Consider the following 24,966-nt stretch of genomic DNA (forward strand, 5'->3'; position numbering starts at 1 on the left):
CAAGAATAAGCATTTGGACATCCTCTTCCCCCAAAGATATTGACCCCTACTGGAAAAAATTTCAGTTAAAGTAGCAGCCATTCTTCATATGTAATCCTGTGCTATTCAACTGTGAAATGTACCATGATTTAGTCTAATCATATCCTCACACCGGCATGTACAGATGCAGTCAGTGAATAGCCAGGACCAGGTATTCTGTGTGCATTTACCCCTCCCTCCCTGGCCCAGGAATGCATCAGTTCCCAAGTGCTGCTCCTGTTCAGATCAATGAGCCCTGCAGATGAGATGGTGGCATCTTGGTAATGTCTAGAGGCTCAGGATAATGTCCTGGGGCCACAGGTTCAAATCTCATTACAGCAGCTGGTGCAATATAAATTCAATTTATAATTAAAAATCTGGAATTGAAAGCTAGTCTCAATAATGGCACCATGAAACTACTGTCCATTGTTATAAAAACCCATCCGGTTCACTGATGTTTTTTTAGGGAAGGAAATCTGCCGTCCTTACCTGGTCTGGCCTACATGTGACTACAGACCCACAGCGATGTGGTTGACTCTTAAAATGCCCTCTGAAATGGCCTAGCAAGCCACTCAGTTGTCAAGGGCAATTAAGGATGGGCAACAAACGCTGACCCTGCCAGCAACACCCACAGACCATGAAAGAATTTAAAAAGTCCAGAGATATTGCACTATGTACATGAGTGTCAACAGATATGTTGAGCTCATAATCTAGGCTGACACTCCAGTGCAGTACTGAGAGAGCACTGAGATCACTGTTCTGTCGGAGGTGCCGTCTTTTGGATGAGATGTTAAAACGAGACCCCATATGCCCTCTCAGTCAGGAGTAAAAGATCCCAATTGAAGAGCACTATTCGAAGAGCAGCAAGGGAGTCCTGGCCAATATTTATCCTTCAACCAACATCACTAAAACAGATTATCTGGTCATTATTGCATTGCCGCTTATGGGACCTTGTGCGCAAATTAGCTGCTGTGATTTCCTGCATCACAACAAGTGACTACACTTCAAAAGCACTTTATTGGCTGTAAAGAGCTTTGGGACCTGCTGAGGTCGAGAATGGTGCTGTATAATTGCAAGTCTTTCATTCTTTCCAGCATCTGTAGTTTTCCTTGTTTCAAGAATGGAATATTACTGATGCGTTCTGCGGCCTGAAGGTATCAAATCAGGTAGCACAGCCTTCCAGTTGAACACGTCCAGTGATACAAGAATTTTACAGTGAAGTGTAATGATGGGCGTGGTCAACTCGCAACAATACAACAACCTAACTGAGGAAATAAGTAATGGTACAGTTACATCATCTGTCCATTCCAAGTATAAGGCGTGTCCGGAATGAGTATTTTAAGTTATAAAACTGTAAAGAAAAACTGGTCTCGTCAACGTTGTGATGGTGAGGCCAGAGGAACAAAAAAATCGTCCCAATTCTGGAAACAGCCCGTGAACTCCTAACATCAGATGCCAGCGGTTAGATTAGATGACATGATAGGGGGTCTTTAAAATTATGAAAGGGTTTGATAAGGTAGACGTAGAAATGTTGTTTTCACTTGCCAGCGGTACTAGAACAAGGTACTATAAATATAAGATAGTCACTAATAAATCCAATAGAAAATTCAAGAGAAACTTCTTTACCCAGAGAGCGGTTAGAATGCGGAAGTTGCTGCCACATGTAGTACTTGAGGGGAATAGCATAGACGCATTCAAGAGGGAGCTAAGTAAGCATGTGAAGGAGAAAGAATAGGATATGTTAATGAGGTTCAATAACAAGGGGTGAGAGAAGGCTCATGTGGAGCATAAACATCGGCATGGATCTGTTAGGGTCAAATAGCTTGATTCAGTGCTGTAAATACTTTGAGTCAAGAAACGCAAGATGACTTGCAGTGAAGGGAAGGTTGGGACTGCCTCTATACCCAAATCATCATGGAATAGTAGGAAATGCTGGACGCACACAGAGGAATTGCTGGTACTGTCATAAAAATGGCTGATGTACCACAAGGGATTGTAAGTGACGTGCACGCAGGACTGTGGCTCTTGGGCTTGAAGTCACTAAGACAGGTAATGGGTCCCAGGGAGCAGTAAGGATGGAAGACAGTCTAGGGTGAGGGTGAGCATGTCAAAGGCAAGGTTACTGTTGAGCACATCAATGCAAGCACTGATATAATGATGGCTGTCAGGGCAGAGTGGAAGATGTGAGTAGAAGGGTCAAAGTTAACAATGCAGATGTGGATGGTAATGGAGATAAGGAAGCGAGTTAGAAATGACCTTGTCCATGGTCTTTTGGATGAGACGTTAAACCAAGTCCCTGACAGCCCTCTCTGGTGGATATTATTTGAAAAGCAGGGAAATTGTCCCAAGTGCTCTCGGCCAATATTTATTCCTCAACCAATATCACAACAGATTATCTGGTCATTACCTCTTGCTGATTGTGGGAGCTTGCTGTGGGAAAATTGGCCGGGTCTGGGATTAAGGTAGGAAGTGGAACGGAGGTAGAAGATAAGCCATGATCTTACTGGATAGTGGAGAAGACTCGAAGGGCCTACTCTTCCTCTGCTCTCCCAAGAGGGGAGTTTGGGCGGGGGAAGGCGGGGGGGAGCATTGAAGGGAAGAAAGTCAGCCATTGTCCTGCTCCTGATGACCATCCAGAAACCCTCACTGGTAAGCACTGTCGGTACAGATGTTAGGAGAGGGCAATAACCGGCTGACGTGCGACACCCCTTCTGCGCTCCCCACCTCCCTCCCCCCCATGTATAGAATAATCTACGTTCACAAATGGAAAATGGGTACTGGAGGGCTACAGGCTATACACAGCACTTACAGAAAGAACAGGTAGAAAAGAGTATATTGTATAATTTGTAACATAAATTAACAATTACAAAATGAGAATCAATAAAATTCTTTCGGAATTGCATCTATTTATTTCACTTCCAAGATGGCAGGAGAAGCTGAAATGAGATTTATCTTTACAGAGAGAGAATGAAGCTTGCAATACAGACACATATCTGTTAATTTAGTCTGTTCAAAACTAAATACATCATTCCTAACTGATGATAGGGAGAGAAATCACACAGTTTTATAAGATCCTCAATCTTAGACCTCGCACTCCTTTCAACAATATAACCTCACGTGATAACGACATTATTAGACTTGCAACTATTTAATTAAAAAGACCATTTCCATCGGTCCAGAATGTACAAAGTAGCAAATACACATTAAACAGCAAGGCCACAAATGCAGTTTGTTTACGGACCTTTGGCACCAAATGCACCACTGAAGATGGCACCAAGAGGTCCCAGATTTGAGATCCTGGCCTATACTATTCTCAGCTGCTTCAGCATTTGGAGTGGTGAAACAAGGAGGAAAGAATTGACAACAATATCTGCAGTCAACCATCCCTCACGTTTTGATTCCAACCAGAAGAACACCTATGTGGACCACAGTTAAAAAAAACAGGGCTGACACAGAAGAATAGTCTGTCAAACACCTTGGGCTCACAGATGAACAGCAGCCACTTAGTAGAAGGGATGAAGGGACTTCAACTGTGCGGGGAGTAGAGAAGCTGGGATTGTTCTCCTCACAGCAGAAAAGGTGAAGAGGAGATTTAATAAAATCAAGACATTTGCTTCTTATTCACTCCATCAAAATCTGTTTTCACTGGCAGGAGAGTGGAATCAAATTCCATAGGAACTTTCAAAAGGCAATTAGACATGTATTTGAGGACTAATCTACAAGGTTATGAGGAAAAAGCTAGGGTGTGGGACTAAATCGGACAGCTGTTTCAAGAAGCTAGCAGACATGATGGGCCAAATGGCATCCTTCCGACTGTAATATTCTATGATTGGTCAGTAACCAGAGGACACTGACTGAACGTCATTGGCACAAGAACCAAAGGCGACATAAGATGTTGTGATTGGGAATGCACTGCCTGAAAGGCTGGAAGCAGATTCAATAGTAACTTTCAACATGAAGTGGATAAATACTTGAAGAGGGAAAATCTGCAGGGCCATGGGGAACAGGACGAATTGAATAGTTCTCTCAAAGAGCTGGCACTGGCATGGTGGGCTGACTGGCCTCCTCCTGTGTTGGATCATTCTACGATGTGATACTAGAGGTTTGCTGACACGGAGGAAGGGGACAATATCTACAGGAGAGAAAAGGCGATGTCCTCACCCAACATCCACGCACTTGGGTGCTTTCCAGCAGTTGTTGTTGGATGGATGGTCATCGGAAGTGTAACCAATGCCCAATTTCTCCCCTTCCAGTCCCAACAGCACTGATTTCAGTCGTCCAACTCAGCATGGATTGGGGATATCAAACACTATGAAGGGTAGGAAGTACAATCATTGAAACAATAATTGTCATAACATATATCATCTGAGGCCATTGGGCCCATCGTGCCAGCTCTTTGAAAGGACAATCCAATTAGTCCCACTCCCCACAGCCAATGTTCCCTCTAATTTTTTTGATGTTGTACGTGGCCTACTTATTTAAGTGCATGGGCCCTTTAAATGTTTTTGCATGGCAACGCATGCACAGTAACTCAAAGGGGCCGACTTGTGCTCGGCCTGCATGGGAACTTCCAGGAGGTTGTGCGGCCGCACAGCTGAGGGAATCTTGCCCACAGCCCTGAAAATGTTCCCTTTCCAACTATTTATACAATTTCCCCATTGAAAGTTACTACTGAATTTGCTTCCACCATCCTTTCAGGCAGTGAATTCCAGATCATCATAACTCGCTGCATAAAAAGAAAGTTTCATCTGCACCTCTCTGAATTTTTTGCCAATTATTTTAAAATCTGTGTTTCCTAGTTATCTCTCTCGGTACTGCACTAGAATGCCAGCCTAGACTTTTGTGCTCAAGTCTCTGTATTGGGGCTTGAACCCACAACCTTCAGACTCAGAAGCAAGTGTGCGACACAATTACATAATTGCACCATTACAGCAGATCGCCCGCACACAGTCTCAGTCAGAGGAGAAACATAGTTAGACAAACTCAGAATGGGGCAAAATAATATCTGGAAGCCCCTCCAGTGGCGCAGTTGTTAAAGGCAAAGGACAACACAGCCATACATAAGATTCCATGTTTGGCCTCTGGATTGCTGAGTTGGTTTATCTCAATCAGGGGATGCTACAGATGTCCGCTGCACCTCTCAATTTGAGAGAGAAAAACTAGTCAGCATTGCTGGTCCTGATCATTTTCCCAGGCACCCATGTTGGAAAGCACGCACACTGGGATGTCATTAAGAACTGACCTGTGATGTTGCACATGGTGAAAATGCTTCAACTTTTAAATTCTCATCCTTGTTTTCAAATCCCTCCATGTCCTCAATCCCTCCCTATCTCTGTAACCTTCTTCAGCCCTTCAAGCCTTCGAGAGCTCTGCGCTCCTCTAATTCTAGCCTCTTACGCATTCCCGATTTTCATCACACCACCATTGGCAGCCATGCTTTCAGCTGCCTGGGCCCAAAGCTCTCAAATTCCCTCCCTCAACTTCTCCATCTCTATACCTCCCTTCTCTCCTTAAATGCTCCTTAAAATCTACCTTTTTGACCAAGCTTTTGGTCATTTGCCCTAACATCTCCTTATGTAGCACAGTGCCAAATTTTGTTCAATTAGGCTTCTCTGAAACAATTTGGGACGTTTTACTAATTTTAAAGGTGCTACATAAATGCAAGTTGCTGACTCTCTCAGACGAGCCTGGACTGGCCAGTGAGGCATGGTACCACAGGAAAACTGGTGCTTGTGAAACTGCACCCCAGAAAGGGTTACAATCTCCTGACTCAAAGGCAAAAGTGCCACTACTGAGCCAAGACTGAGTTACAGGAGCATAGAAAAATAAAGAACTCAATAAGGACCAATCACTTCTTAGACCTATTCTAGTAGACAGTAGACAAGCATTGGCCAGACACTGGGTAAGAACTCCCCTGCTCCTCCCTCTGTGTCGCACTATCAGCCTAGATTTTGTGCTCAAATCTCTGCAGTGGGACTTGAACCCACAACCTTCTGACTCAGAGTAGAGAGCACTATCCACTGAGCCAGAGCTGGCACCATTGCCATGTGAGAGCAGATCGCCCACACAGTCTCAGTCGGAAGAGGTGTAAAGCAGCACTTGGCAAACAAAGCCAGGAACAGACCTCCAGCTGCTAACTCCGCTAAGGTAATGGGAAGGCTGCAATAGGAAGTAGGAGAACAGCAGCAAGTCTGCTCCCATAGAGTTCTTTAAAACGAGAATGAATGGAAAAGGATTATTTTCCACAATAGGTTGAGGCATACATTTTCAATCAATATCATATTATAATCCTCTCGTCACAAACTACAAAAATAAAAGCTCAGATCTCATACCCCATCTGTGAGCACCTGGTGCAAGTACAAGAACAGAATAGGATAAATACTAAATAAATACCAAAAGATGTTATGTAGGAATGGAACATGTGCAACAACCACAGACAAACACAAGGTGCTTTGAATGACTGAGCTGGATGGATATACACAATCACTGGGTAGTAATCAAGAGCGGGAACCCAGTCTTTAAGAATGGAGGGAGGGGCAATCCAGATCATTACATACTTCAGCAATATCACTCCAGTATGTTACAGGGATATTACTGGAATTTATCAGACAGAATGATTGAGCAATTAGACAATTATGAGCGGATCAGAGAGAATCTGCATGGATTTGTGACAGGTAGGGCACGTCTCACTAATGTAGCTGAGTTTTTCTGAAGAGGTCACTGGCATGGTAGTTAGGGAAGTGTCTGTGGATGTAGTCTGCACTGACTTTCAGAAGGCATTTGATAAGGTTCCACACAAGTAAAAAACAAAAGTGCATAGAGTTAGAGGTTGCCTTGTGACATGGATTGGCAATTGGTTGAAAGGTGGGAGACATGAAATGGGATAAAGGGGAAAAATGAGATCCGACTGTCAGGATGGCAAGTGGCGTTCCCCGAGGATCTGTACTGGGACCTCAAGCCTTTTATCATATATGCTGAATTGAATGGTAAAATAGAACTATATATCCAAGTTTACAAATGCTACTAATTTGGGAAACATACCGAATTGTGTAGATGGAAACAGGAAGTTACAAAAGGATATAGACAGATGAAGTGAGTAGGCAAAACTATGGCAGATGGAATACAATATGGGGAAGTGTGAGGTCATCGACTTTGGATCCAAGAAAGACAAATCGGAATATTTTCTTAACAACAGGAGCTGTGGCAGAGGAAAGGATTTAGGTATCGATGTACACTAATTACTAAAAGGTAGTGCACAGGTACAAAAAGGCAAATGGAATGTTGGCCTTTAACTGAAGGAGACTGGAATACAAAAGTGAAAAAGTGAAATCAGGAAGCACTTCAACACACAAAAGGTGGTGGAAATCTGGAAGTCTCTCCCCCAAAAAGCTATGGATATTGGCTCAAGACTGAGATCAATGTAATTTTGTTGCCTTAGAGCATAAAGGGACATGGAACTAAAGCAAATACATGGGTAAGGTTTAGATCAGCCATAATCCAACAGAATAATGAAACAGGTTCAAAGGGCTAAATGGCCTCCTCCTGTTGCTATGTCTGTAACATTCTGTGACTATAGCATTCCTATTACTGCCCAGCTCCAATCAGTTAACTCAGTACAGTTCTATATGGGTCACTAGAACACAAGAAATAGGAGCAGAAGTAAACAACATGGCCCATCGAGCCTGCTTCGCCATTCAATACGATCATGGCTGATCTTGGGCTTCAATTCCACTTTCCTGCCTGCTCCCTATATCTCTTGATTCCCTGCGAGACCAAAAATCTATCTATCCCAGTCTTAAACGTATTCAATGATGGAGTATCCTCAACCCTGTGGGGTAGAGAATAGAGGATCAGCAGCCTACTAAACACCCAGCTATCGAGGCAGCTCGATAGGCATCTGTATACAAACCATCTCAACCCCTCAATCAGATTAACTAAGGCAAAATAAAAGCAAAATACTGCGGATGCTGGAAATCTGAAACAAAAACAATGCCGGATTCACTCAGCAGGTCTGGCAGCATCTGTGGAAAGAACAGTTCCGAAGAAGGGTCACTGACCCGAAACGTTAACTCTGCTTCTCTTTCCACAGATGCTGCCAGATTAACTAAGGCATTCAGTTGGTAGTTCATTTATAAAGTACATTTAACTTAGCAAAATGTCCCAAAGCAACTTTACAGCGAGGGGTCAGACTGCAGGAGGAAAGACATTAAAGGAGGCTGAAAGCATGGTCAAAGAGCTGGTTTGTAAGGCATTCTTTGAAGATGCGGAGATATGTTGCAAGGCAGGTGAGTTTCAGAGAGTGAGGGCTGAGGCTCTTTAACCAATGATGGAGCAGGAGAGGAGAAACACATAGCACACTAGAGCAGGAAGACAGAAGGATGCACTAGCAATACAGGGCTAGATAAGCCTCCAAGGGTAAGGAGGAGTGAGGCTAAAGGAGGATTTTGATTACGATGTGCTGAGGGGAACAAAATCAATAGAGGTCAGAAAGTCCAATGAGTGGGACATTGTTTGCAATTGGATATGAGTGTTAAAAAAGAGAGACCTGCACAAAAGCAAAATACTGCAGACGCTGGAAATCAAATAAAAGCCGAAAATGCTTAAGATACTCAGCAGGTCTGGGAGCATTTGAGGTGAGAAAATCAGAGTTAAAGCTTCAGGTCTTTCATCAGAATCCACTGACAAAGGATCATCAACCCAAAACTTTTGCTCTGTTTCTTTCGCCACAGATGCTGCCAGACCTGCTGAGTATTTCTAGCATTTTCTGTTTTTATATTTAAAATAAAAGACCTGTTCCACCTATTCCAGTGATGCAGGAAAACATTAATGATCCCATATTTATCCCTCAACCAACATCACTACAACAGACTGCTGCTGCTTGTGGTACCTTGTTATGCACAAACTGGCTGCCGTGTTTCCTACATTTCAACAGTACTTCATTGGCTGTAAAGTGCTGTGGGACGACCCGAGGTGGTGAAAGGCATCGTACAAAGGCAAGTCTTTCTTCTTCCTATAGAACCATTTGAAGACCAACATTCTCACACATCAGCACACATCTCACAACCAATACCAAAAACAGATGAACTGGTTATTTACTTCACTGTTGTCAGTGTAAATTAACCATGTGCAAAATGACCACCATGTTTACCACACAACAAACGTAACTCTCCAATACAATTCATTCCATGTAAAACACTGAGACCTGGCAGAGATGTGATAAGGCAATAAGTGTTTTTCTTAAGCAAATATAACAGATGCACACACATGCACAGTTGGGTGTGTTACTGGTATACATTATGCTTGGACTGGTTTTGATTACAAACTATCATGCTGGTGGACTGTAAATAATGTACTGTAGCACATCATCTACCCAGAGTGGTAGGAACATGAAAATTGCTACCACATGGAATAGTTAAGGCAAATAGAATAGATACATTTAATTAGGAGCTAGATAAAGTAATTGAATGATATCAAAATATCGTTAGATTAAGTAAATTGGGAGAAGGCTCGTGTGGAGCATAAACACCAACATAGACCAGCTGGGTCAAATGTGCTGTAAATTCTATGTAATCTATCCAGGCTTTACATGTGATCTATGACATCTGGCTGAAAATAGTTGATGGTCTGGAGAAGCTGTTGAATTTAGCTGTTGATTTAACATTTATCAGCTGGTAATTGAGTTTCATACACATCAGTAGACTGGTGAATCAATTTAAAATCATTCCGGATTGTATACTTAGTCACTATGAGCATTCAAACTCGATGTCTTCAGTTGCACAATTTCACTTCCAAGTCAGCAGCCCTGAGCTGCACTGCAGTTCCATCAACACCAAATTTCATGGCTATCTGTTCACATAGCAGTTCTTCAACCCAGTGGCTAAAGGCACCACACAATGCAACACTGAACTAAGCAAAGCAGGGAGGTCCCGCATGTGATTCCTGGCCCATGCTGAGTTAGCTAATCTCAGCAGAGAAACCTTTTAGTGCATAATAGGCTTCTGCATCCTTCAGCTAGCGACAGGAAAGACCAGCTAATGGCTGTACTCCTGATTAACTCAGTGACCCCTCTATTCTGGACAGCATGCATGCAAATTCATCAGGTGAAAGCAGGATGCACAGCCCTTTTGGTTGAAGAGCTTACTGGTACTCATCCAATGGGAACAACAGATGTTGGTCATGTGCTGTCGCTATCAGAGGGCAGCCAATGCCTGTGAAACCCAATGTCAGTCCTTCAAGTGACGAGAGGCATCAATTCAAAAATAAGGACCAAAGATATTTTAAAGTGGTAATTTCTATAAAGTTAATCAATCCAGATACACATCACCCTTCCTTAGTGTTGTTCTGGTTAAGATTAAATTCTGGAGCAATTTCAGTCCAAAAAAACCAAGGATATGTCTAGAATTTAGAATTTAACAGCTCTGGCTGCAGATGTTTCTGTATCCATGACCTGGCCCATCATGTTATCACATACTGCCAAGGCCGTGAGCCTGACAACCACCGTTATATATCCAATGAGCACCGCCCCATCTTTAAAATACTGTTGTGGTGGGTGCCATATAGTATGTACTCCACATCACCTAACATGCCCTCCTATACTGTAGATCACAGTTGAACCTCTGTGGTTTGTATTAAGTTAGGAACATAGGAGCAAGAGTAGGCCATTTAGCCCCTTGTGCCTGCTCCGCCATTCGAGATTATGGCTGATTGTCTACCTCAATGCCATATTCCCACACTATCTGCATATCCCTTGATGCCATTTGCATCTATCGATCTCTGTCTTGAACTTACTCAGTGCCTGAGCTTCCACCACCCTCTGGGGCAGAGAATTCCAAATGTTCACCACCCTCTAAGTGAAGAAGTTCATCCTCATCTCAGTCCTAAATGGTTTGCCCTTTATTCTGAGATGGTGTCTCCTGCTTCTAGACCCCACAGCCAGGGGAAACATCCTTTCTGTATCTACCCTGTCTATCCTTTTAAGAATTTTGTAAGTTTCTATGAAATCACCTCTCATTTTTCTAAACTCCACAGAATTTAGGCCCAGTCTCCTCAATCTCTCCTTATATGACAATCCCACCTTCCCATTAATCAGTCTGGTGAACCTCCGCTGCACTCCCTCTATGGCAAGTATATCCTTCTTCAGGCAAGGGGACCAGAATTGCACACAATATTCCAGGTGCAGCCTCACCAATTCTCTATATAATTGAAGCAAGACTTCTTTGCTCCTGTACTGAAATCCTCTTGCAATAAAGGCAAGCATACCATTTGCCTTCCTAATTGCCAAGTTCTTCACAATCTGCAAAATTTGCGCTATAAAGTATGTCCAAGCATACATAACTGTACATGACCCATAGGTACTGGCTAGCTTTGTCACCTCACCAACTGGAGCAGAAACCATGGATGGTTCGATGCCTCCTTAACCCAGGTGTCAAAGTACTTCTGCCGCCACTCTACAGGTAACTCAGCACAGTGCAGGAAACTAGAATTTGCTAATGTCTGCATTCTCAGCCAAGGTTGCAGAAGAGGCACTACAAATAACCTCAAAACCCAGGTTCCACTCCGAATCTCGATCCAGTGTTTCAGATGAGATGTTAAACTTAAGCCCTGTCAGCCCCCTCGGTTGGATGTTAAAGATCCCACAGCATTATTTTGAAGAAGTGCAGGGGACTTATCCCCAGTGTCCTGGCCAATATTTATCCCTCAACCAACACTACACAAACAGATTATCTGGTCATTATCACATTGATGTTTGTGGGAGCTTGCTGTGCATGAATTGGCGGCCGCGTTTCCTACAATCCAACAGTGACTACACTTCAAAAGTACTTCATTAGCTGTAAAGCACTCTGAGATGTCCTGGGGCGATCTTGAAAAGCACTATATAAATGCAAAAATGCAAGTCAAGTCTTTCAGTGACTCCTGGTGGAATAAGTAGATGTGTTGACGTCATGTGGTAATTCCCACAGTAGAACATGATCTTGCTCCAACTCCACCCTGGTGGCTCTCAAGCTCAGTGTCCTGTTCAACAGAGTCAAGCTTCAAAACCCATAAGGCTGAGACCTCTTACTGCCACCTCCACTACAATGCTGACCTAAGCCTCTGCCCAATATCTACCGCCACTGAAATTCTTACTGCCCTTTCAACATCTCCAGTCCAACCTCTTGAATAGCTTCTCAATAACTTCCTGAGTTTTATCCTAAATAAATTCCAACTTTTCCAAAACTCGTCACCTTCATCCTATCCCACATTGAGGCCAGCACACTCTTTGCTGACCTCTACTCCCTCCGTATCTCATAAGACCAGGAGACCAATCAGCCCCTAAAGTCTGCTCTGCCATTCAGTTAGAACAAGGCTGATCTGTGCCTCAAGATCATTTAGCTGCTTTTACTCCGTATACCTAGCAAAAATCTATCAATTTCAATCATGAAAGCTCTAACTGATCCATAGCATCCACAGCCTTTTGGAGGAGAGTTCCAGATCTCTGCTCCCCTTCGTGCGAAGAACTGATTCCTGATTTCACTCCCAATGCAACAACTTCAATTCCCTTGTTCTTGTTTACAGATTCCATTATGACCTTGTTCGACATTATCTCTAGCCATGCAATACAGTCCTTCAACTCTGGCTTCCATCACACATCCACACCAACCCCCTGCTGCCTCTCCAACCCTCTCCCCACCAACAGCATTCAGCCATCGCAATTCTACTTCTGGAACTGCCTCCCGAAACATATCTCACCACCTTTGAAAGTCTCCTCAAAACATCAATAAAAATAGAAAGTGCTCGAATTACTCAGCAGGTCAGGCAGCATCTGTGGAGAGAGAAACAGAGTTAACATTTCAGGTCTGTTACCTTTCATCAGAACATCAGAATGAGTTCTGATGAAAGGTCACAGACCTGAAACGTTAACTCTGTTTCTCCCTCCACAGATGCATGACTGACCTGTTGAGTAATTCCAGCACTTTCTGATTTTATTTCAGATTTCCAGCATCTGCAGTATTTTACTTTTATCCTCAAAGCATTACTTTGGTCAACTCTATATCTTGTACTACTAACTGATTTATTCACAAAGCGGCTTGAAGTATTTTACGTTAAAGACGGCTTACGTTTTTTGCATCCTACGACCCATCAAACATAATATCGAAGCTCACACAAGAACAATCTCAGTTGGGATAAAAGAGAAAGGTGCACAAAACTTACAAGTAAAACATATCAGCCGACTTTAAGATAGACAACAGAAAAGTTTCAACACATTCAGTGTACACTCAAGTCTCCAAAGCCACTGTGTAGAGGAGCAATCCATAAATCCTAGAAGAAAAATCCATGAATTCCATCAGAAAAAGGGCAACTGATAGCAGAATTCTGCATAAACATGGGTCCTCACTCAAAGTCTGGGATTTAGTTCCAACATCCCTGAATCAAAAGGAAATAGGCAAGAGATAAAAACACCTACAATATCTGTTTTTTTAAAAATCAAAAGCAAAAGATAAAAGCATGTAAAAAGCTGCATCTCTGTCATCCTTCAAATCCAGGGCAACATCATAACTCAATGGGAAAATATGTCAAGAGTGTGTTATATAACAGTACACACAAAATATACAAGATCATACACAAAATATACATTATAATTCATCACTTATCGATGTTCAATAGGGAAATAACTCAAAAATGTGTTATGTAACTTTAAAAAAAACTGAATTTATGCAGCATTTTCCATGACCTCCAATTATCCCAAAGTGCCTTACAGCAAATGAAGTACTTTTGAAGTGTAGTCACTGCTTCAATCTAGGAAATATGGCAACCAACATGTGCACAGAAAGCTCCCACAAATGTGAGTGATAAACTGTCTCAGTGACGATGGCTTAGATATTAATATTGGTCAGGACAGCAGGAATAAATCCCCTATTCGTCTTTGAAATAATGCCATGAAATCTTTTAACTTCCACCTGAGAGAGCAGAGGGGGTCTCACTTTATCGTCTCATCCGAAAGATGGCACCTCCAACAGTGCAGCATTAAATAAGGAAATATCTCGTGCTCTTCAACCAAAAATAGACATCATACAGACGACACACAATGCAATTCAGGACTTTGTGTTGCTTTATCAGAAACAAACTGTAACAACTTGCATTTATACATTTATCCCAATGTGTTTCACAGGAACATTATCAAAACAAAATCTGACGGTGCCAGAGGTGGCCAAAGCTTGTCAAAGGAGTAGGTTTTAAGGAGCGTCTTAAAGGAGGAGAGAGGTGGGGAGAATTAGGGAGGGAATTCTCCACCTTAGGAACCAAACAGGTGAAGACACAGCCACTGAAGGTGATTGTCAGAGAGGCAAGAAGCCAGATTTGGAGGAGGGCGAATATATACACATGTATAGAACAGACAGACATTATAAATATCCATTCTCATGGGATGGGTTTCACACTGGGCTAAGTTTGAAGGAAGGGAACGGGAGAAATGTTACAATCCCAACACAATGTCCAAAGTAAACACAACACACAAGCCACAACCTGCTATAAGCTGCTGCCCAACCTGCTACAATATAACATTATTAAAGACACAGACAAAAAAAAGCAATTTCATTATCAACCAGATTTAAAACACACAACTTCCACTGCCCTGAAAACCTCTCATCTGCTCCAGGGTTAATCTCAGCACATTTGGCAATGGATATAGTATTGGAATTGTTATTGTTGTTGCTATGCTAGGCCCGAAGCCGGCGGCTCGCGTAGCAAAGGCGACAGAGAAAACAAGTGCCTCGGTCCGGCCACTGAAGAAGAGCTGATCCGCGGCTTTACTTTTTTTCATGAAAATGGAAGATTTAGGGCGGGGTAATTATTTACAACAAGTCGGGAGAGGAGAGGTTTGTTTTTGTCCCCGAAGGGAAGCAGGCGACGGTTTTTACCTTCTGCGAGTGCTGCTGCAGAACATTTTGTTCCACCGTCATGGCCGGTCGAGGAGAGAAGCTGCAGGGAGGGGGAGGGGGAGGAGCTACAGGGAGGAGAGGGGGTGGAGCTGCAGGGAGGGGAGGAGCTGCAGGGAGGGGGGAGGGGGAGGAGCTACAGGGAGGAGAGGGGGAGGAGCTGCAGGGAGGGGGCGGGGGAAGAGCAGGAGGGAGGGGGTGGGGGAGGAGCAGGGGGGAAGGGGAGGAGCTGTAGGGAGGGGGAGGAGCTGGAGGGTGAGGGGAGGAGCTGTAGGGAGGGGGAGGAGCTGGAGGGTGAGGGGAGGAGCTGGAGGGAGGGGAAGGGACTTCAAATTGTATCAGATCGGATGGGAATGAGAAATAATGTTAAGAAAAAGTTAAGGACACTCTATCTGAATGCATGCACCATTCACAACAAGTTGGATGATTTGAAGGCCCAAATAGAGGTAAATGGCTATGATTTCATTGCCATCATGGAGACATGGTTAGAGAGTGACCAGGACTGGGAACTGAATATTCACGGATATTCGTCATTCAGGAAGGATAGACAGAAGGGAAAAGGAGGTGGGGTAAAACTGTTATTGAGGGAGATCAGTACATTAGTGAGAGAGGATCTTAGAATGAAGGAGCAAGATGTAGCATCAGTTTGGGTGGAGCTAAAAAACCACAAGGGGAAGCAAACATTGGTGGGACAATAACAAAAAGTGCTGGTAAAACGCAGGTCTGACAGCATCTGCGGAGCGACAAGCAAAGTTAACATTTTAGGTTTGTGACCTTGCATCAGAACTTTCATCAGAACATCCATTCTGACGAAAGGTCACAGACCTGAAACGTTAACTTTGCTTCTCTGTCCACAGATGCTGTCAGACCTGCTGAGTTTTTCCAGCACTTTTTGTTTTTGTTTCAGATTTCCAGCATCTGCAGTATTTTGCTTTTATAAACATTGGTGGGAGTTGTTTATAGGCCACCAAACTGTAGAGGTAATGTTGGGCACGGTATAAATCAGGAAATTAGACCTGCGTGTAGCATGGGAAATACAGTAATAATGGGCGACATAAATTTACATATAGATTGGGTAAACCTAATGAGCACAAATGCTGTGGAGGATGAATTCCTGGAGTGTGTACGAGATGGGTTTATGGTTTATGTTGACGAAGCAATTAAGGATTAGGCTATTTTAGATTTAGTATTATATAATGAGAAAGAGCTAATTAATAACCTTGATGTAAAGGAGCCATTAGGAAATAGTGACCACAATATGATGGAATTTGACATTAAGTTTGAAAGAGATAAAGTTAATTCTGAAACTTGGGTCTTAGATCTGAACAAGGTAAACTATGAAGGTATGAGGTGCAAGTTGGCTATGGCGGATTGGGAAAATATATCACAAGATTTAACGGTGGACAGGCAATGGTTAGTGCTAAAAGAAATGGTTTACAAGAAATATACATTCCTCTAAGACACAAAAACCCAACAAAAAGGTGAATCAACCGTGGCTAACAAAAAAAGTTAAAGATTGCATTAGGTTAAAAGCTTATAAAGTCGCCAGAAAATGTGGTAAGGCCAAAGATTGGGAGCAATTTAGAATCCAACAAAGGAGGACCAAGAAACTGATAAAGGGAAAAGAGATTATGAATGCAAGCTAGCGAGAAAGATAAAGGCGGACTGTAAAAGTTTCTTTACATATGTGAAAAGGAAAAGATTACAAGGACAAAAGTGGGTCCATTGCAGGTGGAGAATGAGGAAATGGCAGAGAGACTAAACATATACTTTGTGTCTGTCTTCACGGAAGAAGACACAGAAAATCTCCCACAAATACTAGGGAACTAAGGGACTTGTGAAAATGAAGAACTGAAAGAAATTAGTATCAATAAAGAGATAGTACTCGAAGAATTAATTGGATTGAAAGTTGATAAATCCCCTGGACCAGATGAGCTACATCCCAGAGTATTGAAGGAGGTGGCTATAGAGATAATGGATGCATTGATGCTTATCTTGCTAAATTCTATAGATTCTGGAAGGGTTCCTGCAGACTGGAAAGTAGCAAATGTAACCCCACTATTTAAGAAAGAAGGGAGCGAGGGAAAATGGACAACTACAGACCTGTTAATTTGACATCAGTAGTAGGGAAAATGATAGAATCTATTATAAAGGATGAGATAACTGGACACTTGGAAAATAATGATATGATTGGGCAGAGTCAACATGAATTTATGAGAAGGGAATCATGTTTGACAAACCTGTTGGTGTTTTTTGTGAAGATGTTACCTGTAGCATAGATAAAGGAGTACTAGTGGATGTGATGTATTTGTATTTTCAGAAGGCTTTTGATAATGTCCCACAAAGGAGATTAGTAAACAAAATTAGAGCACATGGGATTGGGGGTATTATACTGCAATGGATTGAGAATTGGTCAACAGACAGAAAGCAGAGAGTAGGAATAAACGGGTCATTCTCCAGATGGTAGGCTGTTACAAGTGGGGTACCGCAAGGATCAGTGCTTGGGCCACGGCTGGTCACAATCTATATAAATGATTTGGATGTGGGGACCAAATGTAATGTTTCCAAATTTGCTGATGGCACAAAACTAGGTGGGAATGTAATTTGTAAGTTATAAGGAGGATGCAAGTGGGCTTCAAGGGGATTTGGACAGGCTCAGTGAATGGCCAAGAACATGGCAGATGGAATATAATAGGAATAAGTGTGAGTCGCTTTAAACAGGCTCCAGAAGCTGGTTGAGCGTGTCTACCCTGAGGCACAGTGTGGCTTTTGAGCAGAGAGATCGACCATTGACATGCTGTTCTCCCTATGTCAGCTACAGGAGAAATGCTGCGAACAACAGATGCCCCTCTAAGTTGCTTTCATTGATCTCACCAAAGCCTTTGACCTCGTCAGCAGATGTGGTCTCTTCAGACTACTAGAAAAGATTGGATGTCCACCAAAGCTACGAAGTATCATCACCTCATTCCATGACAATATGAAAGGCACAATTCAGCATAGCGGTGCCTCATCAGACCCCTTTCCTATCCTGAGTGGCGTGAAACAGGGCTGTGTTCTCGCACCTACACTGTTTGGGATCTTCTTCTCCCTGCTGCTCTCACATGCGTTCAAGTCTTCAGAAGAAGGAATTTTCCTCCACACAAATTCAGGTGGCAGGTTGTTCAACCTTGCCCATCTAAGAGCGAAGACCAAAGTACGGAAAGTCCTCATCAGGGAACTCCTCTTTGCTGACGATGCTGCATTAACATCTCACACTGAAGAGTGTCTGCAGAGTTTCATCAACAGGTTTGTGGCTGCCTGCAACGTATTTGGCATAACCATCAGCCTCAAGAAAACGAACATCATGGGACAGGATGTCAGAAATGCTCCATCCATCAACATCGGCGGCCACGCTCTGGAAGTGGTTCAAGAGTTCACCTACCTAGGCTCAACTATCACCAGTAACCTGTCTCTCGATACAGAAATCAACAAGCGCATGGGAAAGGCTTCCTCTGCTATGTCCCGACTGGCCAAGAGAGTGTCAGAAAATGGCGCTCTGACACAGAACACAAAAGTCCGAGTGTATCAAGCCTGTGTCCTCAGTACCTTGCTCTACGGCAGCGAGGCCTGGACAACGTATGTCAGCCAAGAGCGACGTCTCAATTCATTCCATCTTCGCTGCCTCCGGTGAATCCTTGGCATCAGGTGGCAGGACCGCATCTCCAACACAGTAGTCCTCGAGGCGGCCAACACCCCCAGCTTATACACACTACTGAGTCAGCGGCGCTTGAGATGGCTTAGCCATGTGAGCCGCATGGAAGGTGGCAGGATCCTCAAGGACACAATGCACAGCGAGCTCGCCACTGGTATCAGACCTACTGGCCGTCCATGTCTCTGCTTTAAAGACGTCTGCAAACGCGACATGACGTCCTGTAGCATTGATCACAAGTCGTGGGAGTCAGTTGCCAGCGATCGCCAGAGCTGGCGGGCAGCCATAAAGGCGGGGCTAAAGTGTGGCGAGTCGAAGAGACTTAGTAGTTGGCAGGAAAAAAGACAGAAGCACAAGGGGAGAGCCAACTGTGTAACAGCCCCGCCAACCAATTTTCTCTGCAGCACCTGTGGAAGAGTCTGTCACTCTAATATTGGCCTTTATAGCCACTCCAGGGACTGCTCCACAAACCACTGACCACCTCCAGGCGCTTACCCATTGTCTCCCGAGACAAGGAGGCCAAAGAAGAAGAAGAAGTGTGAAATGATCCAAGTGATTTTTGGTAGAAAAAGCAGAAAGACAGAGTATTTCTTAAATGGTGAGAGGTTGGGAGGTGTTGATGTCCAAAGGGACCTGTGTCTCCTTGTTCATGAATCACTGAAAGCTATCATACAGGTGCAGCAAGCAATTAAGAAGGTATGTTAACCTTCATTGCAAGGAAATTTGAGTACAGGCGTAAAGATGTCTTGTTGTAATTGTATAAAGCCTTGGTGAGACCACACCTGGAGTATTAGTTTAGTTTAGAGATACAGCACTGAAACAGGCCCTTCGGCCCACCGAGTCTGTGCCGACCATCAACCACCCATTTATACTAATCCTACACTAATTCCATATTCCTACCACATCCCCACCTGTCCCTATATTCTCCTACCACCTACCTATACTAGGGGCAATTGCTAATGGCCAATTTACCTATCAGCCTGCAAGTCTTTGGCATGTGGGAGGAAACCGGAGCACCCGGAGGAAACCCACGCAGACACAGGGAGAACTTGCAAACTCCACACAGGCAGTACCCAGAATTGAACCCAGGTCGCTAGAGCTGTGAGGCTGCGGTGCTAACCACTGTGCCACTGTGCCGCCCCTATTGTATACAGTTTTGGTCTCCTTATCTAAGGAAGGATATACTTGCCATAGAGAGGGTGCAACGAAGGATCACCAGACTAATCCCTGGGGGGATTGTCGTATGAGGAGAGATTGAGGAAACTGGGCCTGTATTCTCCAGAGTTTCGAAGAATGAGAGGTGATCTCATTGAAACTTGCAAAATACTTACAGGGGTGACAGGGTAAATGTGGATAGGATGTTTCCCCTGGCTGGTGAGTCAAAAACCTGGGGACACAGTCTCAGAATAAGGGACAGGCCATTTGAGACTGAGAGGAGAACAAATTTTTGGAATTCTCTACCCCAGAGGGCTGTGGAAGCTCAATCATTGAGCATGTTCAAGACTGAAAATAATAAATTTCTGGGATATGAGGATAGTGGGGGGAAAATGGCATAGAGGTAGATGACCATCCATGATCTGTTGGAATGGCAGAGCAGGCTCGACAGGCCAAATGGCCTACTCCTGCTCCCATTCTTTTTATTTGTTCATGGGATATGGGCATCGATGGCTCAGCCAGAATTTATTACTCATCCCTTACTGGCCTTGAGAAGGTGGTGGTGAGCTTCCTTCTTGAACTGCTGCAGTCCATATGAGGTGCTGCTCAGTGCTGCTAGGAAGGGAATTCCAGGCTTTTGACCCAATAACAATGAAGGAACGGCGATATAGTTCCAAGCCTGGATGGTGTGTGGCTTGGAGGAGAACTTGCAGGTGGTGGTGTTCTCATGCATCTGCTGCCCTTGTCCTTCTATGTGGTCGAGGTCACAGGTTTGGAAGGTGCTGTCTAAGGAGCCTTGGTGCGTTGATCCAGTTCATCTTGTAGATGGTACACACTGCAACCACTGTGCATCGGTGGTGGAGGGAGTGAATGTTTGTGGATGGGGTGCCAATCAAGTGGGCTGCTTTGTCTTGGATGGTGTGGAATTTCTTGAGTGTTGTTGGAGTTGCACCCATCTAGGCAAATGGAGAGTATTCCATCATACTCCTGACTTGTGCCTTGTAGATGGCAGACAGGCTTTGGGGAGTCAGGAGGTGAGTTATTCGCCGCAGGATTCCTAGCCTCTGACCTGCTTTTGTAGCCACGGTATTTATATGGCTATTCCAGATCAGTGTCTGGTCAATGGTAAGCCTCAGGATGTTGATAATGGGGGATTCAGCGATCAGAATGCCATTCAATGACAAGGGGAGATGGTTAGATTCTCTCTTGTTGAAGATGGTCATTGTCTGGCACTTGTGTGGCGCGAATGTTACTTGCCACTTATCAGCCCAAGCCTGGATATTGTCCAGGTCTTGCTGTATTCCTACACGGACTGCTTCAGGATGAGGCATCGTTAATGGTGCTGAACATTGTGCAATCATCAGCGAACATCCCCACTTCTGACCTTACGATTGAAGGAAGGTCATTGATGAAGCAGCTGAAGATGGTTGGGCCTAGGACACTACCCTGAGGAACTCCTGCAGTGATGTCCTGGAGCTCAGATGATTGACCTCCAACAACCACAACCATCTTCCTTTGCGCTAGATATGACTCCAACCAGCGGAGAGTTTTCCCCCTGCTTCCCATTGACCAGTTTTGCTGGGCCTCGTTGATGCTATACTTGGTCAAATGCCGTGTTGATGTCAAGGGCAGTCACTCTCACCTCAACTCTTTTGTCCATGAACTAAGGCTGTCGTGAGGTTAGGAGCTGAGTGGCCGTGGCAGACCCCAAACTGAGCGTCACTGAGCAGGTTATTGCTAAGCAAATGCTGCTTGATAGCACTTCAAAAGACACCTTCCATCACTTTACCAATGATTGTGACTGATAGGGCGGTAATTGGCCAGGTTGGATTTGTCCTGCTTTTTGTGTGCAGGACATACATGGGCAAGTTTCCACATGGCTGGGCAAATGCCAGTGTTGTAGCTGTACTATAATCCTCTCATCCACTGAATTGCAGGGTGGGGGAGAGGGAGGGGTGGAAGCCAGATGGAGGGGAGAGGGAGGAGTTGGATGAAGTGGGTTTGAGGAGCTGGAGGGTGGGGAAGGGGAGGAGATGGAGGGAGGTGGAGGGGCAGGCGCTGGCAGAGGGGAGGAGCTGGAGGGTGGGGCCAGTGCTGCAGAGGGGAAGGGGCTGGAGGGAGGGGAAGGAGCTGGAGGGTAGGGGAGGAGAATAGCTGGAGGGAGGGGGAGGAGGTGCAGGGAGGGGGAGGGGAATGAAGCTAGAGGGAGGGAGAGGGGAGGTGCTTCAGGGAGGAAGTGGAGGAGGGGCTGAAGGAAGGGCATGGGGGAGGGGAAGGAATTGGAGGGAGGGGAAGTTGGTGGGGGAGGGGGAGGTGCTGGAGGGTGAAGGGGTGGAGGGGAGGATTAGCAGGGTGTTGGAGGGACGGTGGAGGTTCTGCAGGGTGGTGGAGGGACGGGGGAGGATCAACAGGGTGATGGAGGAGAAGAAGCTGGATTTTGGGTGTGGGGAGAGATAAGAACTGCAGAGGGGGAAGGGATGGAGCTGGAAGGAGAGGAGCTGAATTTTGGGTGTGGGGAAGGGAGGAGCTGCAAGCTGGGTGAGGGTAGAGGAAGAGGAGGTGAACTCCGGGATTGGGGATGATCGAGGAGGATGTAAGCTGTAGGGTTGGTGAGGGTAAGGCAGGACCTGAGCTGCAGGGAAAAAACGTTGAGAATAAATTCTCATTCTAATTCAATTTCTATATAATTCTTCTAAAAAATTTAATGTTGGATTTTTAAAAAATTGATCTGTGTGATATTGTTTTCGTTACTAGTTAAGACTTGTTTTATACTTAACTGTTAATTTTGTTGTTTAGTAAAGAAACCAGGTTAGTGTGTTCTATTCTGGGGAAAAATAATGTGTCTGATTGACAGTTTCAGCAAGTGGGAAAATTAAAAAAAATATGTTGTGACCTGTGGAGACGTGGGACTGAATTAACAGTGCACTCCTCCCGCCTCGGTCGTAACAGTCTAAATATTCAGACATCCGTGCTCCTCTGCTGTGCTCGGACTACTTCCATCTACAGCAGCCTCTCAGCAATATCATCCTCTGTGTTGTCCAGTGATTAACAAAAGAGTGGGGTCAGTTCTAATTGGTTCACCCGGGTGGAGAACAGTTGACCGTATTTTCCATTTTATACCATATATTCGGGCGGTGGCTGTACCCGAGACACTACACGTGTAGTGTCTCCCACCCACCCTCCTCCTCTAACCAAAAAAAAAGGACTCTGGTGTGTTGATAAGGTAAGCTTTTTATTTAAAAAGTTCTGTCCGTCGGATTGCTAACCTAACAAGTTTTGACTTTTTTTTTTGGTTTTTCCGTAGATTTGTTGGGAATTTAGAATAGTGGGAATGGAGGTTAAGGCAGTTGTATGTTCCTCCTGCAGAATGTGGGAGGTAAGGGTCGCCAAGAGTGTCCCTGCTGACTGCATCTGCGGGAAGTTCACCCAACTCCAGCTCCTCAAGAACCGCGTTAGGGAACTGGAGCTGGAGCTGGATGAACTTCGGATAATTCGGGAGGCGGAGGGGGTTATTGAGAGGAGTTATGGGGAGGTAGTCACACCTCAGGTAAAAGAAGTAGGTAGATGGGTTACCGTCAGGGGAAGGAGAGGGAACCAGCAGGCAGTGCAGGGATCCCCTGTGGCCGTTTCCCTCAACAACAGGTATACCGTTTTGGATACTGTTGTGGGGGATGACTTACCAGGGGTAAGCAATGGGGTACAGGTATCTGGCACAGAGTCTGTCCCTGTTGCTCAGAAGGGAAGGGGGAAGAGGAGCAGAGCATTAGTCATTGGGGACTCCATAGTTAGGGGAACAGATAGGAGGTTCTGTGGGAAAGAGAGAGACTCACGGTTGGTGTGTTGCGTCCCAGGTGCCAGGGTTCGTGATGTCTCGGATCGTGTTTTTGGGATCCTTAAGGGGGAGGGGGAGCAGCCCCAAGTCGTGGTCCACATAGGCACCAACGACATAGGGAGGAAGAGAGATGGGGATTTAAGACAGAAATTCAGGGAGCTAGGGTGGAAGCTTAGAGCGAGAACAAACAGAGTTGTTATCTCTGCGTTGTTGCCCGTGCCACGTGATAGCGAAGCGAGGAATAGGGAGAGAGAGGAGTTGAACACGTGGCTGCAGGGATGGTGTAGGAGGGAGGGTTTTGGTTTCCTGGATAATTGGAGCTCTTTCTGGGGTAGGTGGGACCTCTACAAACAGGATGGTCTTCACCTGAACCAGAGGGGTACCAATATCCTGGGGTGGAGGGGGGGGAGATTTGCTAGTGCTCTTCGGGGGGGTTTAAACTAATTCAGCAGGGGAATGGGAACCTAAATTGTAGTTCCAGTGTACAGGATGTTGAGAGTAGTGAGGTCAGGGAGAAGGTTACAAGGACGCAAGAGGGCACTGGCAAGCAAGAACCTGGTTTAAAGTGTGTCTACTTCAACGGCAGGAGAATCCGGAATAAGGTGGGTGAGCTTGCAGCATGGGTTGGTACCTGGGATCTCGATGTAGTGGCCCCATTTCGGAGACATGGGTAGAGCAGGGGCAGGAATGGATGTTGCAGGTTCCAGGATTTAGATGTTTCAGTAAGAACAGAGAAGATGGTAAAAGAGGGGGGGGGGTGTGGCATTGTTAATCAAGGAGAGTATTACAGCGACAGAAAGGACGTTTGAGGACTCGTCTACTGAGGTAGTATGGGCCGAGGTTAGAAACAGGAGAGGAGAGGTCACCCTGTTGGGAGTCTTCTATAGACCTCCGAATAGTTCCAGAGATGTAGAGGAAAGGATAGCGAAGATGATTCTCAACAGGGGCGAGAGTAACAGGGTAGTTGTTATGGGGGACTTTAACTTTCCAAATATTGACTGGAAATACTACAGTTCAAGTACTTTAGATGGGTCAGTTTTTGTCCAGTGTGTGCAGGAGGGTTTTCTGACACAGTATGTAGACAGGCCAACCAGGGGCGATGCCACATTGGATTTGGTACTGGGTCATGAACCCGGCCAGGTGTTAGATTTAGATGTAGGTGAGCACTTTGGTGATAGTGATCACAATTCGGTTAGGTTTACCTTAGCGATGGGCAGGGACAGGTATATACCGCAGGGCAAGAATTATAGCTGGGGGAAAGGAAATTATGATGCGATTAGGCAAGATTTAGGATGCGTAGGATGGGGAAGGAAACTGCAGGGGATGGGAACAATCGAAATGTGGAGCTTATTCAAGGA

At 44.8% G+C, this 24,966-nt stretch overlaps 1 protein-coding gene across 8 annotated transcripts in view; it reads right to left on the minus strand.

Moving 5' to 3' along the window:
* usp25 (ubiquitin specific peptidase 25) overlaps nt 1-14,997 on the minus strand; it is a 193,253-nt gene extending 178,256 nt beyond the window's left edge. For 7 of the 8 annotated variants that reach the window (XM_068041275.1, XM_068041274.1, XM_068041273.1 and 4 more), the window contains exon 1: nt 14,916-14,997. In XM_068041275.1, coding sequence (XP_067897376.1) covers nt 14,916-14,957 — 42 coding nt within the window. In that variant the 5' untranslated portion in view covers nt 14,958-14,997. Of the gene's footprint in view, nt 1-13,209; nt 13,318-14,915 lie in introns of all 8 variants that reach the window. The other variant, XM_068041270.1, reaches the window with a different exon arrangement.
* Between the last annotated feature and the right edge of the window lie 9,969 nt (nt 14,998-24,966).

Source organism: Heterodontus francisci, chromosome 10 (assembly GCF_036365525.1).
Source record: "Heterodontus francisci isolate sHetFra1 chromosome 10, sHetFra1.hap1, whole genome shotgun sequence".
NCBI lineage: Eukaryota > Metazoa > Chordata > Chondrichthyes > Heterodontiformes > Heterodontidae > Heterodontus > Heterodontus francisci.